This window comes from Tyto alba, unplaced genomic scaffold (assembly GCF_018691265.1).
Source record: "Tyto alba isolate M040663 unplaced genomic scaffold, T.alba_DEE_v4.0 Super-Scaffold_14, whole genome shotgun sequence".
Taxonomy (NCBI): Eukaryota; Metazoa; Chordata; class Aves; order Strigiformes; family Tytonidae; genus Tyto; species Tyto alba.
In genome coordinates, this window is record NW_024881276.1 from 551,180 (window position 1) to 567,519 (window position 16,340).

General features: G+C 40.0%; 1 protein-coding gene across 1 annotated transcript in view; it reads left to right on the top strand.

The window, feature by feature from the left end:
* Positions 1 to 16,340, top strand: part of VWA3B (von Willebrand factor A domain containing 3B) — a 78,607-nt gene that overhangs the window by 60,095 nt on the left and 2,172 nt on the right. The window contains exons 23-28 of the mRNA XM_042788258.1: positions 665 to 884; positions 6,377 to 6,497; positions 7,324 to 7,448; positions 8,597 to 8,734; positions 9,254 to 9,351; positions 14,898 to 15,136. Coding sequence (XP_042644192.1) covers positions 665 to 884; positions 6,377 to 6,497; positions 7,324 to 7,448; positions 8,597 to 8,734; positions 9,254 to 9,351; positions 14,898 to 15,136 — 941 coding nt within the window. The remainder of the gene's footprint in view (positions 1 to 664; positions 885 to 6,376; positions 6,498 to 7,323; positions 7,449 to 8,596; positions 8,735 to 9,253; positions 9,352 to 14,897; positions 15,137 to 16,340) is intronic.

Here is a 16,340-nt window from a genome sequence, read left to right on the forward strand (position 1 = left end):
CTGCTTCTCACCCGGCCCCGGCAGCGGGGAGGCCGGGGGGGCCCAGGGAATTTGGAGGGGACCCAGCCGGGAGGGCTGAGCCCCGCTGGCCAGAGGGACACCCCGCGCCGTGTGACAGCGTGCTCAGCAGCAGGACCTGGGGGAAGGAGGCAGGGGGGCCGTTGGAAGCGATGGGGTTCGCCTTCCCGCTTCAGCGTTAGGCGGGACGGAGCCGGGCTCCCCTGGGGACGGCTGAGCCCCTGCCTGCCCCTGGGGAGGGGGGATGGATCCCTGGCTTTGCCTGGCTCGCGTCCGCAGCTTCTGCTTTGCCCACTAAACTGTTTTAATCTCAACCCGTGAGTCTCTGCGCTTTTTTTTTCTGCCGATTCTCTCCCCCGTCCCACCCAGGAGGAGTGAACAAGTGTCCGGGTGCTGCTTAGTTGCCGGCTGGGGCTAAACCACAACGTCTTCCCATGAGATATGGCTACGCCAGATGTGATTGTTTGACTAAACACAACAGTAGCTGGATAAAACACAATAACTTGTGGTATATAGAAGATAGATTGGATGAATCTTATGTTTCATTCTGCTTTTATGCTTTGTGATTTTATTTGTAAAGCATTGGCAAAATTAAAATTTTTCCTACTTGTGATTACTATTTTTTTTTTAAATATATTTTTTTAAGGTTTAAAGAGGATGGACCAGTCCAATATATGCAGCATAAAGAAGCTTTGCTGGGGGCTTTAGAGAATTTGGGATGGCCAATTTCCTGTGAAGATGTAATATTGTTAGAAGATGAGATACTGGCTGCTTTAACATATATACAACAAGCCTCTGATCTTCAGGAAGCTGTCAAAAAGGAAGCTGAGAAAAGCTCAGAATCACACATAAGCAACAATAAAAAGGTAATAGATTAGAAGTGATTTCCCCCCCCCCAGATATTTGTCTTCCCTATGTGCTTCTGGATTAATTTTCTTCCATGATTATAGCTGATAAAGTAAGCATTTAGCATGATGTTGTACAAATGGATAGAAGAAAGAAGGTAGTTAAAAAGAGAGCAAGCTTTCAATGACTTTTTCTATGTACTGGGGAAGCAGAAGTCCTGAAGCTGAGAGAGCCATAGAAATCGAGCCTCCTAGTAACAAATCTGAGCAAAGTATCTTTATCTCCTCTGCAATGGCAGCAGAGATTTATATGAAAGAAGAGAAAGAAGAGATATATTAAAGACAATTATGATATAAGATTTGTGGTTAGGTTAATATTTAATAAACAGGACTGAAAGATCTTGTAACGTTGGAGTAATTCACTGTAATCTTCTGTGGTATCTTTCTCGTAAGAGAAAAGATGGAGAGGTGAGATTCAGCTTCATATTTGGACACTAAAATTTAGCTGTCCATAAAATGAAGGCATGCACGAACTGGTGGCCAATCTCACAGTGTTGTGGATGGAGTCAGTGGCATCTGGAGCTCATCCTGAAGTGGACACCTACTTTTGGCAAGCCAAAGTTCTCTCTCCACTCCATTAATAATACAGTAGCAGAAAGTAGTCTAGCTGCTCTGAAACTGTGATTGAAGTTTGTGATTTTTGATCAAGATAGATATATGCCCTCAAGATGAACCTCTGATTTTACTTGGAATGCTCTTGAGAGGTTTAATGAAATGAGTATAGAAATACATGAAGCAATATGTGTAAAAATAAGGCTAGTAAATTATTTTAAGCTGCCCTATTGGAAGAGAGAACATACTTTTTAATTTTCTCTTTTTCTGTGGTGGTGTATATGGTCAGAAAACATATCTTAGGTTACAGTGTTGTATTCTCCTATTATTATTTTCACTCTTCCAGAACATTTTTGAAAATGAATTGATTCTACCTTCATGGTTTTACCTTCAAGATATGAGTATGAATACCCAGGGAAATTAAGAACATCCTTTTAAGTTTTTAAAAGTGATTTAATCTTCCCCAGTGGAAAGATTTCAATATATGCTATTGATGCTTTGAAATTCAAAGTACTTACCTCTGAAAAAAACAAACCATTTCTCTTATTGGTTTCAAGTTTTTTCGTCGAAAAGCCTCACCAAACGCTGCTTCACTCAGAGTACTGCTGCCTCTGCAGAACTGCTGTCTAGGCAGAGTCAATGGTAATATTAAAATAAGCTCTCTAGGAAATTAATAAGAAAGAAAAAACTGTTCTCAAACCTTTAAGTTCTAATAGACAATAAGTAAAAACAAGTAAAGAACTAATCATAAAGCTCATATGTTACCATATTCCCTTTCTTGTTCATTGTTTTGTATCACTGAGTGGGAAACTGCTCTTACTGAACTTGAAGGTGGGGTTGGCTTAGTTGCAGTGAATGCTGAGGAAAGTCCTATCCTTTATATTATGTAGAAAACATAATCAAACGATCATAATAGTTCTTTTTTTCCCTGAGGTATGCATGTATAAGTACACAAATATGTGTATATATATATATATACACAAACATACATCAGTTTGAAGAGGTAAGCTAAGTGAAACTCAAATGAGCCCAGCACAGTCCTAGACTGTGAGTTCTCAGCAATGAACGGGAAAGTACAGTTGAACTTTACAACTGTAAATTATACCAAGTATCCATATTCTCTGCTTACCAGAGTATAGCAAAAATATTTTATTTGATATTCATTGACTGAGACATACCTCTCTTTTCATCAAGATCAACAATAGTTTTCATGATGAGCTGTGCCTTTTACATACTATAAGTTATAAAAAATTATTTGTGTTAAATTGAATAGAATATATTATGGTAGAACAGGCCATGTGTGAACATCAGTGATTATAGAAAGGATTACTTTCAGTTTTCTGTAGGTTTTGAGAATTTTTTTTCGATTAAGACCATACATTTGAAAACATTTGAATATCTTAAAATAACAGATGATGATTAATTTTCCATTAGTCTGAAAATACCACATTGCCAATACAGCTATTTTGATTATGGAATTACCTCTGCTATGTAATATCCCAATACAAGAGCAGAGGAAACATGTTCATGTTTCATTTGTTGACTGTAATTTTACTGTTGCCTTGAAACAACCAATGTGTGCTCTCAGACATGATGTGATTAACATTGTGCAATCACTTATCCTGAGTCAACCTGCTTTAGGAGCCTAATCAGAGCACCATCTTCAGTAATTACTAATCTGCCCCTGAAAGGCTTTAAGAGTGAGAGGCAGAAGTGCAGATGTAATTAGAGTTCTGTTTATGTGGTGGAAAAAATAAAAAAAGTGAAATAAAAACCCCAGAAAAACCTGGGGAGCCTTTTAAAAATGCTGTTGGAGGTTTCTCCAAGTGAGATGTCTGTCTACAAAATGGGTATAAAAAAGTAAACTGCCGGCTGAAATACAGGAAATAGCTCATATGGCACTGAATGAAAATTGTCACTGCAAGATGGTAGAAAAATCACAATCATCCTGGAGGTCTACTCAACAAAGCAGACTTTTAAATTTCCTGCTGCTTTTTTTTTTTTTTTTTACTAAATTAAAAATAAAACCCCTTAGTTTTTAGCTTTTAAGGGCTCCTAATTACTACACAACTTCATAAAAGAATTAGCAATCCTTTTTGGATGTGTTTGCTACTACAGCTTTCTGTTTAAGCCTACAACTGAATTATGGCTCTGGTTACCCTCCCTCTGTGCTCTGACCTGCTCCGGGAGCTGTGTTCAGGGTACTGCGTTTGCAGGTGCCCGTGAAAGGTAAGGTGTGCCAGTGCCTCACTGCGGGAGGATGAAGTGCACGTCCATCTGCGCAGGGCCGGGAGATGACTGAACACCTCTAGTGATGCAAGAAGTAAATGCTTTGGGAAATGAGCAAACTCATTTAGTTATTATCAAGCAAAATATAGACCACTGAACATTGATGATTACCTAATTGGAGGGCTAATTGTAGACTGTATTTTACTCAGTTTACTCAGTTCCTTTTGCTGTACAGATTAAAGCATGGGTTGACAAAAATATTCCTCTTCAGGCTGGCACTCCGCTTTCATCTAAAGATACTAAAAATGAGGAATGTATTATTTACTTTGGGTTTTCTTTGTTTGGTTGTTTTTTTTCTAATAAGTAACTGCTTTGACTAAAAATATTGTATCTGTTTTCTATTTGAACTTGTCAGGCATAATAGTCAGCCATCATTTCTTATGATGTTTTTTTCTCACTGAAGTATAAAGCTGTTTACAACATGATGTCACCTAGTCAAAGAATTTTTTCAGGGTCCCCTACCCACTTCTCATTAGACAACCTTGGGTCTGCTGGGGTCATGGCGTTGATATTCTCCAAGTGTGGTAGCTTCCAGGACAGTTTGGTGTGTTCCATTAATGGCTGTGATATTTTCATGTAAAGTGTTTATTTCCCCAGCGTTATAATCTGGCCTTTGAGAGTGTTGGAGAACATTTATTCTCATACTAAATATTTCTGTTTCTGCACATGAATGGACTTCAGATTCTGCAGAGAAAGAAAGCTGCTTTCATTGTTAAGGATTAACTCTCATTAAGAATGTACTTTTAAAAGTACTGTGTTTCCTTTCGGAAGCTTGAGTGTGCCAGGCTTACGCTTGTTTGTGACCCTACTGAATGGTCACCGTGTGATTAAAGATAATTTAAAATAGTTAATAAGCATAATATGTTTTGTGAAGCATGTTTACTTGGGTGGAAAGGGACCTCTAGTGGCTCACTGAGTCTGTTCTTTCTGAAAAAGGTATTTCATCCACCACTGATTTCATTATGCCTAATTAAATACCTATAGCTGAGACGTGGCTCTTTACAAGAACGGAAATTCTGGATCTCCCTTGCCAGTTTCTTCTGTTTCCTGGTGTCCTATTTCTTACACTCCTCATTCCTCCTCACTGTTGAAGGATCACTAATCACTGTCTGTTGATACCTTCTTTGCATTCATATGTTTCCTAAACAGCTTGGCATCCCCTGCCTTTGTTCTTGTGTCTCGTTAGGGAGACAAGGGAAAAACAAGCATTCCAAATAGTGCAACAACAAAAAAGTTATAAGTACATAGAAGTGTTTGGTCAAATTTTCCATTGTCATCAGTGAAATAACCTGCTGGCCAGATGATATATATCTACAAAAAGTTAGGCTTTTTCATAGAAATGCACTGTGGTCTACACAGAATGGGCTTGTTGGCACTGACATGCTGGGAAAAGCAGTGGTTGCTTGGCTCTGGAGCTGTCAGGATTGTGAAAAGCCAAAGTTAGAGCCAAGACACATGGAGGGCTGTGGATAGTCTTCCTATCCATTCTCAGTTATTGTAGGAATTTAAAAATACAGCAGCTATTGGCTAAACCTCATGTGGTTTACTGCATTGCCTTCAGCAGAAGCAGAGCTAAACAGGATGAAAGTCTTTTGTAATAAAAATACCGGAGAACAATACCTGAGAAATGGGCACTCTGACAGCGTCTGGGTTAGCTGGGCTGAACTCCTAACGGGTGCACGAGGGGGAGCAGAGGTGGATTTGGACTTACACTGTATTTCTTAGCCACCTGAACTCTGCCGGATTTAGCATCCTCATTGTTGATGCCTGCGCAGTCTTTAGTATTTGGATTAATGCGGAGTTCTGGAAGTTGCCCAAGTTATTAGTCAAGCATTACAATTTAGTTGATAATAAATATTCAGCAGCAGCTGTCCCTTTGGAGCCTGAAGAATTAAGTAAATGGTTTACCCAGATACCTTTTTATGTCTGTGGAGCTGTAAGTCTTGGTGCTCAAAGGAGCCTTTGTTAAGTTGTACTTCAAGCGGTCAGCTAAGCACTGTGAAGAGCTGCTGGTTTAGTCCGAGTTGGAAAAACAGAAGTGTTGATATAGTTTATATTCTTTAGGGGTATAGACACCTCAAGACTTTTTCAAACATTTTTAAATTCTGTATTTGATTTTTTTAATCAGTCATTCCATACAGTGAGGTACTTCTAATGAAAATAAGATTATTGTGAAGACTCACAGATCTGGACAAGGTGAATGTGTATGGCACCTTCACTTATTCTGCAAAATCAGTTGATTTTTCCTTACCTCATCGTTGAATCTGAATTGTACAGCTTTTAAAATTTTTTTTCTAGGAAAGTGGCAGCCAGAACCATAATTCATCAAAGTAAATTTCTGCCTAAACACTTGGAAATATAGATATTGTTATGGCCATGTAAACCAGGATTTTGTAGTGAAAACTCTTAGATGATCTTGCCTGTGAGTACTCCCTGTAACAACACTTCCTCCGTCTATAACTATTTTGAATATTTAAAACCATTCTAGTTTACTGTGAATTATCTGCAGAGATCATAACATTGCATTGCCTACATTTTTAATTAATTCCAAAATATAGATTGAGACTGACTGGTTTACCTGTTGTGGAAAAAATAATTGTATCAAATTACAGAGACTTGAAGAAGGAGCTGTGAAGTCAAAGTCTAAAAAAAGACAAAAAGGCCAAGTATTTGTGACTCACAAAAACCAAAAGGTGATTGCAAGATCAGATGTCACAGGATTTTATTATCCAGGTATACATTTTTGTCCACATCTTAAATATTTTTTAGAGTTTCTTAATACTGATAAAACATTAATTTTAGTCATAATTAGATACTTCTGCCTTAATCAGATTTAATATTACATGTGCATATTCATCAAAAATGAATATATATCTTGTGTGTGCACATATATACATTTATAAAAAGACATACATTTTGTAGTTGGAAGGCAACGATACATTTATGGAAGAAGAGTATGGAAGAAAATCCTTTTAAATAACTGAGTATCCAAGAGTATCAACCCACCCATCTTTGATGTCTTCCTTGAATGTTTCTGTTAAGCGTTTGCAAAAGCCGAGTTCCGTGTGTGCGTGCATTCAAAGAATTCAGTAAATGCTTCTGCCCTTTTGTTGGGTTTTGAGCCAGAGTGACTGGTAGGTAAAGTTGTGTTCTGTTTCGTTAAGAAAGTCGTGTGTGTGTGTGTATGTGTGTTTATTTTTGTGTTACCTCGACTTGTTTGGGTCTTTTAAATTGCACTATTTTTAACTGTGGTAATAGTTTCATTATGTCAACAATCATTCTCCTGATCAGTGTACAGATTTCAGACCTGGGCTTCAAAGTCATTCTTTGTTTTGTTTTCATGGCAATACTAGGAATGGTTACTAAGACTCTATATTTTTTTAAGTACAGATTTCTCTGTTGCCCTAGCACAGCTTATCCTAGCCAAATGAAAATGAAGAATGTATAATGCAGACATGTTTGACCTCAGTGATGTGTGGCAGCCTATAGGATTTAAAAAAAATTCCACAAGGGGTGAAAAAAAAAAAAAAATCTAATATTTTATTATGTTGTGTTTTAGGAACTGTAGTAAAGAATATCAGTTCTACCTGTGCACTTGTTGACTTCAGCAACGGGGACACCCGGATTGTACCTGTGAAGTTCACTATACCTGTGGGAGGTGCTATGCCATGCCCATATCTGCAGGTCAAAAATTGTATTTATTTTTTTATGACAGCAAATATGCGTTTTTTATTTTGTTCATTTGGTCACACAAAAAATAAAGGATAGATTTCTTTTAATCTTTAAATACATCTATTTATTTTAAAGAAGACTTTTTAGTGGTAGTAATATGCTATTTTCAACATGCTATTTTTCATTTGTTTGGAGCTTATTTTCATTGTAATCCTATTCCTTTGTTTTTTTAGAATTCTATATTATTTTCTGTATAAAACATGAGTATTTGCCCACCTATAGAAGAAAGGTGAGCTATTTATGAGCAGGATGATTGTTTCCCAGCACACAGATTACAAATCAAGGAGAGCCTTTTGTACACAGTGATGTTCAGCAGGTTACAACCATTTGTTTTTCACAGCACGCTTTAAATCCAGTAGATAATCTTATACTAAGGAATATAGCAGTAATGAAAAAAAAAAAACCACTTTTATTCCATTTTAACAGTTGACTATCTGTAATCACAGTTGTTTTTTTCAGGTGATTCTTATTTTACACATAAGAAATAATGGCTACAGGATGGATATAGAATGGATACAGCTGTTTTGAATACAAGAAGCATTTTTATAATTGTTACACTTAAAACTAGAGACTTGCCTTTTTTTGCCGTTTGAAATGAAGGCAAGTCCTGATCTGGTAGTTCCTGGTATTCTGTAAGGGGAACATACAGCTCTAGAGAAGATCTGCAGAACTTGATAGAGAATTGTGACTTCTTTATTATTTTTTTAAATTGTTTTGTGTAAGTCAGTTACATATGGAATTCTCTAAAATTCCCAAGGTTGGTTTAAAAGCTTATTAAAAACATAAATTGCACAAAGTCCGATGGAATGAAGAGTTGTAAGAGTTTCCTCATTCAGTTGACTTGCTAGTGGAGCCCTGTACATTTAGCAGGGCTCTGTCCTTTATTTTTGCTTTGTGTTCTCTCCCTGACTCAGCAGAAATTGTGAGTGATCACTACATGTAAGGACCAAGTATTTATTTTCTTGTAAAGATCCACACAGAAGCATGGGAACATGTTAGCATGATGATTCATGTAAAAATAGCTTAGTATTTAGATTTTGTGTCTTGTAAAACTCATAAGATAAACTGTTCTTGCAAACCGATGTTTTCCTGCTGTGCAGGTTGGAGACTACGTGTTTGCCAGAACTGGGACACAGGCAGGAAATGAATATTATGTACCTGCCATTGTCATAGCAACACCAAAGAGGGTGGAAGTGGGTGACAAACTCTACACAGTTCTGATGTTCAACTGCAGGAGAGTGAGTAAAGCTGGAAGGTGATTCCAGCTCGGCCGTTGCTCTATTTTTGCTGAGGCAGATACAACTTTCCAGGCTCATGAGCTCACTGTCCCAGTCCCTGTCTCCAGCTAGCCAAAGTAAATCAGATTTCGGGGCTTAATGAAGAGCTCGTGTGATAGACATGAACCAGGAAATTCTGTAGGATAATTTATTCTTAAATCATACTCTGTTCTTTCCCCTGTAATCCATGCAGTGGCTTTCGCAAGCTTCATGCTGCTAAAATGAGAAACATGGCGAGTTTTATCACAGTCAGTATAATCTTCAATTCATTTCATTATGTTTGTTTGTTTGTAAGCCATAATGATAATTTTACTGCATTTTTCATAGTAGATATTAAGAAAATGTGCTTTGTACTTTAAACTTTTATCTTCATTATTTAGAGGCTGATTACAGTTACATTAAAACAGTTGACATTTTATACCTATGTATCTTTATTGTTTCTGAGATTTAGAATTAAATTAGTTGAATGTGTTATTGCAGGAACACTGTGTAAGAAGCAGGCTTATTAAAACCAGCCAAACAAAGTATGCCTTTTCCTGCCGGTATATAAGAATGGTGCAGATGGTGGATTATATGACGTGAGTATGCTTGAACCTAAAAATGCAAAACTTGTCTTATGTGAATCCTAAATGTTGCACTTTGAGTTCAGCTATGCTGTTGGATTTCTTTATTTAGTACTCGAACTACAGTTGTGACCTGGCTTGCTCTACACATGCAACCAAGTGAGTTGACCCACAGGCGTGTCAATCAGAAGAGCATTAACTGTCTGTCCTAACATTTTATCATCTGGCAATTTATTGCCCTATTTTAGTTTTGAAAATATTGGTGGGTTCTGATAGTTTGAAGCTTAGCCCCAGGAAGCTGTTAGAGGATTTCTGAAAGGTGAGATGGAGTTTCTATTTGTTGTAGACCTTACTTTATTCTGATATAAATCTCAAGTTCTTTCTAAGGTACTGAATCTTCTACTGGGCTTAAATCATGGCAATGATGGGGAGAAAGCACATGGGATGAATATGAGCGAGCCCCTACTTAAGTTCTGCAGAATTTATATACAGCAGGGGTAACATTTTTTTTGGTGTGGGGTGTGCACTGAATGTGCAATGGTTCCAAATAATTCCGGATTATTATTTCATCCTGTATTTAGTTCTAGTTTAATACATTTGAAATCGCTTTGGATTGTAGTAACCTTTGGAGCACCAACAATCTCTGACAGCTAGCAACAACAGATCTTAGGAAATAGAATAAGATCAGAACAATTCTCTAGGGTTATTTCTCCAGAATACATTCCCAATCTCCAGCAACTTGTGATTTAAGGATTTTCAGAAGCACAGTTGGAGTCTCTGTATTAAACAGCCTTGATGGATTTTTCTTTCACAAATTTGTGTGGTTACTTTCTTGAACCCATGTAAACCTTTCTCATCCATACCCTCTTCCCAGAAGGAGCTGCACTGTTTCATATTTTGTGTGAGAAAACATGTACCTCTCTTTTGAATCTTCCATCTGTCTTGATATCCCACAGGGATTCTAGACTGAAGGGTTTATGCTTCCGTGTATGTCAACATAGTGTGGGCACTGCTGCCAAAGAATTGTGTAATCTCTGCCACGGGAGATTTCTTCCCAAGAGGTTGCATGAACACGACAAATCCTACCTTTAAAGGCAATTTTAGAAGTTCTTAATTTTTACTGAAATGTTAGAGTATCATAGAATCACAGGCTGGTTTGGGTTGGAAGGGACCTTAAAGCCTACCTAGTTCCAGCCCCCCTGCCCCGGGCAGGGCCCCCTTCCCCCAGCCCAGGGGGCTCCCAGCCCCGTCCAACCTGGCCTTGAACCCTTCCAGGGAGGGGGCAGCCACAGCTGCTCTGGGCACCCTGGGCCAGCGCCTCACCTCTCTCACAGGAAAGAATTTCTTCCTTATATGTAACCTAAATCTGCCCTCTTTCAGTTTAAAGCCATTATGCCTTGTCCTATCCCCCCACCCTCTGACCCAGAGTCCCCCCCCCCACCTCTCCTGCCCCCCCTTTAAGCCCTGGGAGGCCACTCTCAGGGTCCCCCCGGAGCCTTCTCTTCTCCAGGCTGAACCCCCCCAACTCTCTCAGCCCGGCCCCCCAGGGGAGCTGCTCCAGCCCCCCCAGCATCTCCGTGGCCTCCTCTGGCCCCGCTCGAGCAGCTCCGGGTCCTTCTGCTGTTGGGGGCCCCCGAGCTGGCCCCAGCACTGCAGGGGGGTCTCCCCAGAGCGGAGCAGAGGGGGACAATCCCCCCCCTGTCCCCGCTGCCCCCCCTGCTCTGGCTGCAGCCCAGGGCACGGGTGGGTTCTGGGCTAAAAATGCACATTGCCAGGTCATGCTGAAATTCTCATCAACCAACACCCCCAAGTCCCTCTCCTTGGGGCTGCTCTCAGTCCAGTCTCTGCCCAGCCTGGATTTGGGCTGGGGATCGCCCCGACCCACGGGCAGGACCTCGCACTTGCCCCTGTTGAACCCCAGGAGGTTCCCACAGCCCCCCCTCTCCAGCCTGCCCAGGCCCCTCGGGATGCCATCCCTGCCCCAGCGTGGCGACCGCACCGCACAGCTCGGTGCTGCCGGAAGATTTGCTGAGGGTGCACTCAATCCCACTGTCCATGTCTCCAACAAAGACGTTAAACAGCGCTGGTCCCAGCACCATCCCCTGAGAAACGCCCCTCGTCGCTGCTCTCCACTTGGACACCGAGCCGTTGACCACAACTCCTTCAGTGTGGCCATCGAGCCAATTCCTTATGCGCCGAGCGGTCTGTCCATCAGATCCAGTCTCTCCAATTTAGAGACAAGGATCTCATGTGGGACAGCGTCAAATGCTTTGCAGAAGTTCAGGTTGATGATGATATGATGATCAGTTTTTTAAAGATTACATCTGAAAATGATGGGTGGGGGTACCAGTTGTGGGCTGATCTATGGATTCGCTGAGAAAGATGGAATGAAGAAGCAGCACTGATTCAAGCCTGATTCTCACACATTTTCTAGTAGTGATTCCAGTGCAGTTTGAAACTTGCTCTTCCACCAGCTTGCAGTCACAGCGCATAAACGAGAGAACACCCCCTCTTCACTGAGCAGAATTCCAAATCTGGAAATACGTCAATGCCTTTTCCCAGGCCACATCACCTACATGGCAGTAGACTCTTTTCACCAAAAAGTAAATCTGAAGACCATGGTTTCCTACTTAATGCATACAACCAGTTGAAAAGAGACAGGTATATAATTGAGCTGAGTTCCAGCAAAATCAGCGGAGGCCTTTACCTTCCACTGAGTTGGATTATATTCTAAATGAGGGACCATATTAAGAAAAGATGTGTCTAAATGCATAAGCAATAAGAGTGGATTCCATTCTCCGTGCTTTGTTTCATGACTGAGTGCTTCAATATAAAATTTAATATTCATTCTCCAAACAGACTTTATTTGCAAGCTGACTTTCCATTGTTATGCACAAATGATGAGAAATTGGGTTATTCACCGGCAGAGGAATTCTTTGGAGAACTGACTGAAATGAATGCAGTAAATTTTTGCAAATGAGAAATAAATGTACTCATCAGATCTACATTTCAGATAAAGGGATATCGAATCTGGCAGATCTCTGGGTAAAATAGTATGTGAAACCACATATTCAAGCCATGTTAATTGTGAAGTTCTATATACTATTTCCATCTAGTAAACACTGATTTGGTTGTAAATGCACTGGCCAGTTTGTCTAGCAGATGACTGAAATTATATTGATGAAATCTAAATAAAATACTCCAAACAATATTGTTGCCACAGCACAAAATAGTGGACTCTCAGTTATGGCATTCATTTTATCCCTTTTAAACCAAACTAAAACATTTTTTAGCATGGCCTGGAATGGAGCATAAATTTTGCAAGCATAATGATTGAGCACACCTATGTCTTACAGTTGTTTTAAGGCCTGAAGTTTTCACTACATTGTTTCTGTTTTTTCTTGCAGCAGTTGTAGATTTTAGTAACAAACCACCATATTTGAAATTACAGTGTTTTTACTGCAAAATGTCTCTTTTTTTGAGGATAGCACTATTCAGATTGTCCTCCAGTTACCCCCATTAAAGGAACACAAGAAACACCTCCAAAGAATATTATTTCAAATGCTGTTTATTACTTCTGATTGCTACTGTTTTAAAGGCACCAAGGCCCAGACACACAAAGGGACGTCACGGGGCTCAGAGCAGAAACACTTGAGCATTTGGCAGCTCTGAGAGTGGCATTTAGGTGCTTTGGCTCCATGGATGTGTATTGAATGTCAGGACCTACAGCACAGAGCGCGGTGAAATGTGTAAAGCAGCTAATCAGAAATGACAAAGAGAGTTGAACATCTGAAACCGAGACTTTCTTAACATAAACGCCCACTTACAGCCCTGAACTAGACATATTCGAGCCTTTGGGATTCCCAGGGTCCTCTGTTGGCATCGGATAAACTACATAAATAGTAATTTTTAGCATACAGGCAACAGACCTAACCCCCAGGTACGCAGATGAAGTGCCTTGGTGTGCCAGTAAAACCTCGGTGATTGCTGCCGATCCACGGTGTCCCACAGCTTGCTGCCAGAATCACAGCGCCTTCTTTTGCACATTCCCAACTTTATAATCTACGGTAATATATTTCTCTCCATCATTTTCCACATTACATGTCATATCTGGTTCTGCTGAATTTTAGTCTCTGTTCCAAGAACAAATGATAGAAGCCTGGTACTATAGAGCTTTTGTAGCTGAGTCTTTTAAGTTTCCTACTTCTCGGGTCTGTAACTCTCTACAGTAAGTTGCTTTGTAAGCATTGAGAAGTCAGTCACTGCTGATGCACTTATTCAGATTTGCTTGCTCTCAGCTAGGTTTTGAGTTCTCTATAAAGCCACATACCTGTAAAGTGAAATCTTACTCCTTTCCCGCCGCTTAACATGTCACTTTAGTATCGTATAGACATACAGAATGTCCTCTTCTGGGCATTGACTACATTAGCTCGGTGGCTGCATCATAAGAAGCTGTTACTGGCTGTGATTTTACTTTATATTTGTTTCTTTGTGTAACCACCACGCCGTGCTGAATGATTGCTTTCCTTTTATGAGGAGATGTACAGTCAAAGCCATTAAACAACTGTATTTCATTAGTTACACAGTAATTGGTTACTAATATTAGCAGTGCTATGGCAGTGCTCCAGCCTAGATTGAGTTGGAGTTTCCATTAGAGCCCCTACCTTTCAGAGGGCATGGAAGTGTGCTTCCTGCTGAAACTTATAATTTATTATATTCTCAAATAGATACCTACCTCCCATGTCATACTTACCAGAGGGGAACAATGCAGCATATTGCTCAAGGGTGCACACGGATCTAATGAGAACATACTGACATTGTTGATAGAAACAAAGCAGAAGCATAATTTAATCAGAAATCAAACAAAAAGTTTGAATGCAATACAATATTAGAAGCTCAAAAAGAGACAATTCTTGTGTGCTAAGTCCTGTAGAAGTAACGGAAAAAAAGGTAAAAGGGATAGCCCAGGCTCTTCTACCGACAGACAGTCCACAGAGGACGTAGATGTACTGCGATAGCTTGGCTAATTCTTCAGCTCTGGGTTCTTTGGGATTGTCTTTTGATGTTCATGTGGTGTGTACTAGGGGTCACACTTAATTCGCTAATTTTTAGAGGTTCTAATAGAGCTCACGTGATTTTAAGATCAGATGCTAGCATCTGTTTGGGGTGTTTTCCTTCAATCACAGTGATAAGAAGTAATTATGGCAGAACAAGCACTCTGCAGACATAACTAAAAATTTCCATATGCAAAGTAAAACACTGCTCTGGGCCCACACCATAAAAGACAATTATTGCCCAAATACTTTCTGGATTCATAAGAGGTAGGTAGAGTTAGGGACCAGAGCCCTGATTTAGGCTAACCTTAACTTATTTTATAAATAAAAGGGAAACTGAATTGTAAGATACTTATAACGCTGCCAAATGGTCAAGAGAGTCATAAATCCTTGTCAGTGCTGTGAGATGTGGGAAAAGGTGAAATCTATGTCAGGTACAAAAGGATTTAAAATAGTATAAGATACGTGTGCTTTTAGCTTAGTGAATTTCCTTGTCTGATTTTCTAGTCTGGACAGAGAGACCACAAAGCCCTATCCTCACTCATGTGTGGAAGATGGAGGAGAAGAAGCAAAGAAAATTATTCTGAAAGAAGATAGGGGAAAAAAGAAAAATAATAGGAGAGCATTAGACAAAAGTCATCCCAGGGAGAGGATGTTGGAACCTGATGAACTTCTGTTTGTCTCCAGAAGGGAAGTAAAACAGAGAGGAGGAAATTCACTGCCTAACAATGAAGAAGATTTTGGAGGTAAAGAAGTAGCTCTGGAAAATTATAAATATTAGGGATTGAATAGGTCCGATGGGCCTTTAGTTAACCCTCATGTAAGGAGCCGGGTTGCTGCATTTCTGGGTGTTAGACCAGCCTGCTTTTCCATGTCCTACGTGATGAGGTTCTTTCACCTCCTTTGGAAACCATTCTTCACGCTGATCAGTCTCAGCATGTGCTTCCACAGCAAAGAACTGAATAAAGCATGTTCTGGCATATGCTGCCTTAATTCCCCTCATGTTTGTAGTAGGAGTGAAGATGCAATAATACCAACTTTAGTACCTGCTAGTAAGCAGAGTATATATATTCCAGTCCCGCTACTGTTTGTTACTTGTTAGATTAAGTGCATGGCTATATTGCAGGCATTAAATTATTGCATACGGAGCTCAGTACTTCAGAGATTAAATTGCTCTTAGTGTCTGAGCTAGCCCCGTGAAAGCTGACATCAGTATCTCTGCTTGCTGTCACTCTGCAGTAGAGACAGGGGCTGCTGTAGGTATGCCCTTACGTGCCACAGTCGGCTCTTCACTTTTAAGATCCTACTGTCAGTGGAAAGATGAGAGGACTTTTGTCCATACCTGCTAGTCGTACCTCCTTGTAATATTTGAAACATGTTTTCAACATCCTCATTAATTATTTACTTCCAGAAGTAGTATATTATAGATTCAACCAACCATCATGTTGTCAATCAACTTGATTTGCCTCCTCTGAACTTTCCTTCTGTGTTCTCAATCATCTCTTAAAGATTGTCTGCAAATTCCGTTTACACTGTTTATAATGGGTATTAAGGTGCCACTGCACTTTAGGAGTGGCCTGGTCAGAATTATATAGGAGCAGGGGTGCTGGGCTTGTTCTGTAGCTGTGTGCGAGACCACAGCTTCCACAGGTAGAGCTACTTCACTGGAAATGCTCCGTTACTCCAGAGTCCTCCCTCTTGGACATCTTGAGATGCAGATGCTGAGTAAATGTGAAAAATTCTTCTCCCTGTCTTTGTAGTCTTCTCTCCATTCTCTAATGACTAAAATCAATATTCATTTCCCACGATTTCCTTGTTGATTTTCCAAAATGGTGATTTAGTAAAAAACTAAATCAGATAGCAATTCAGAGTGAAGTACAGGTACGATACACAGTAACGGACTGCACTGACTGATGAATTAGCAAATCATAGCTAACAGACCCCACATCT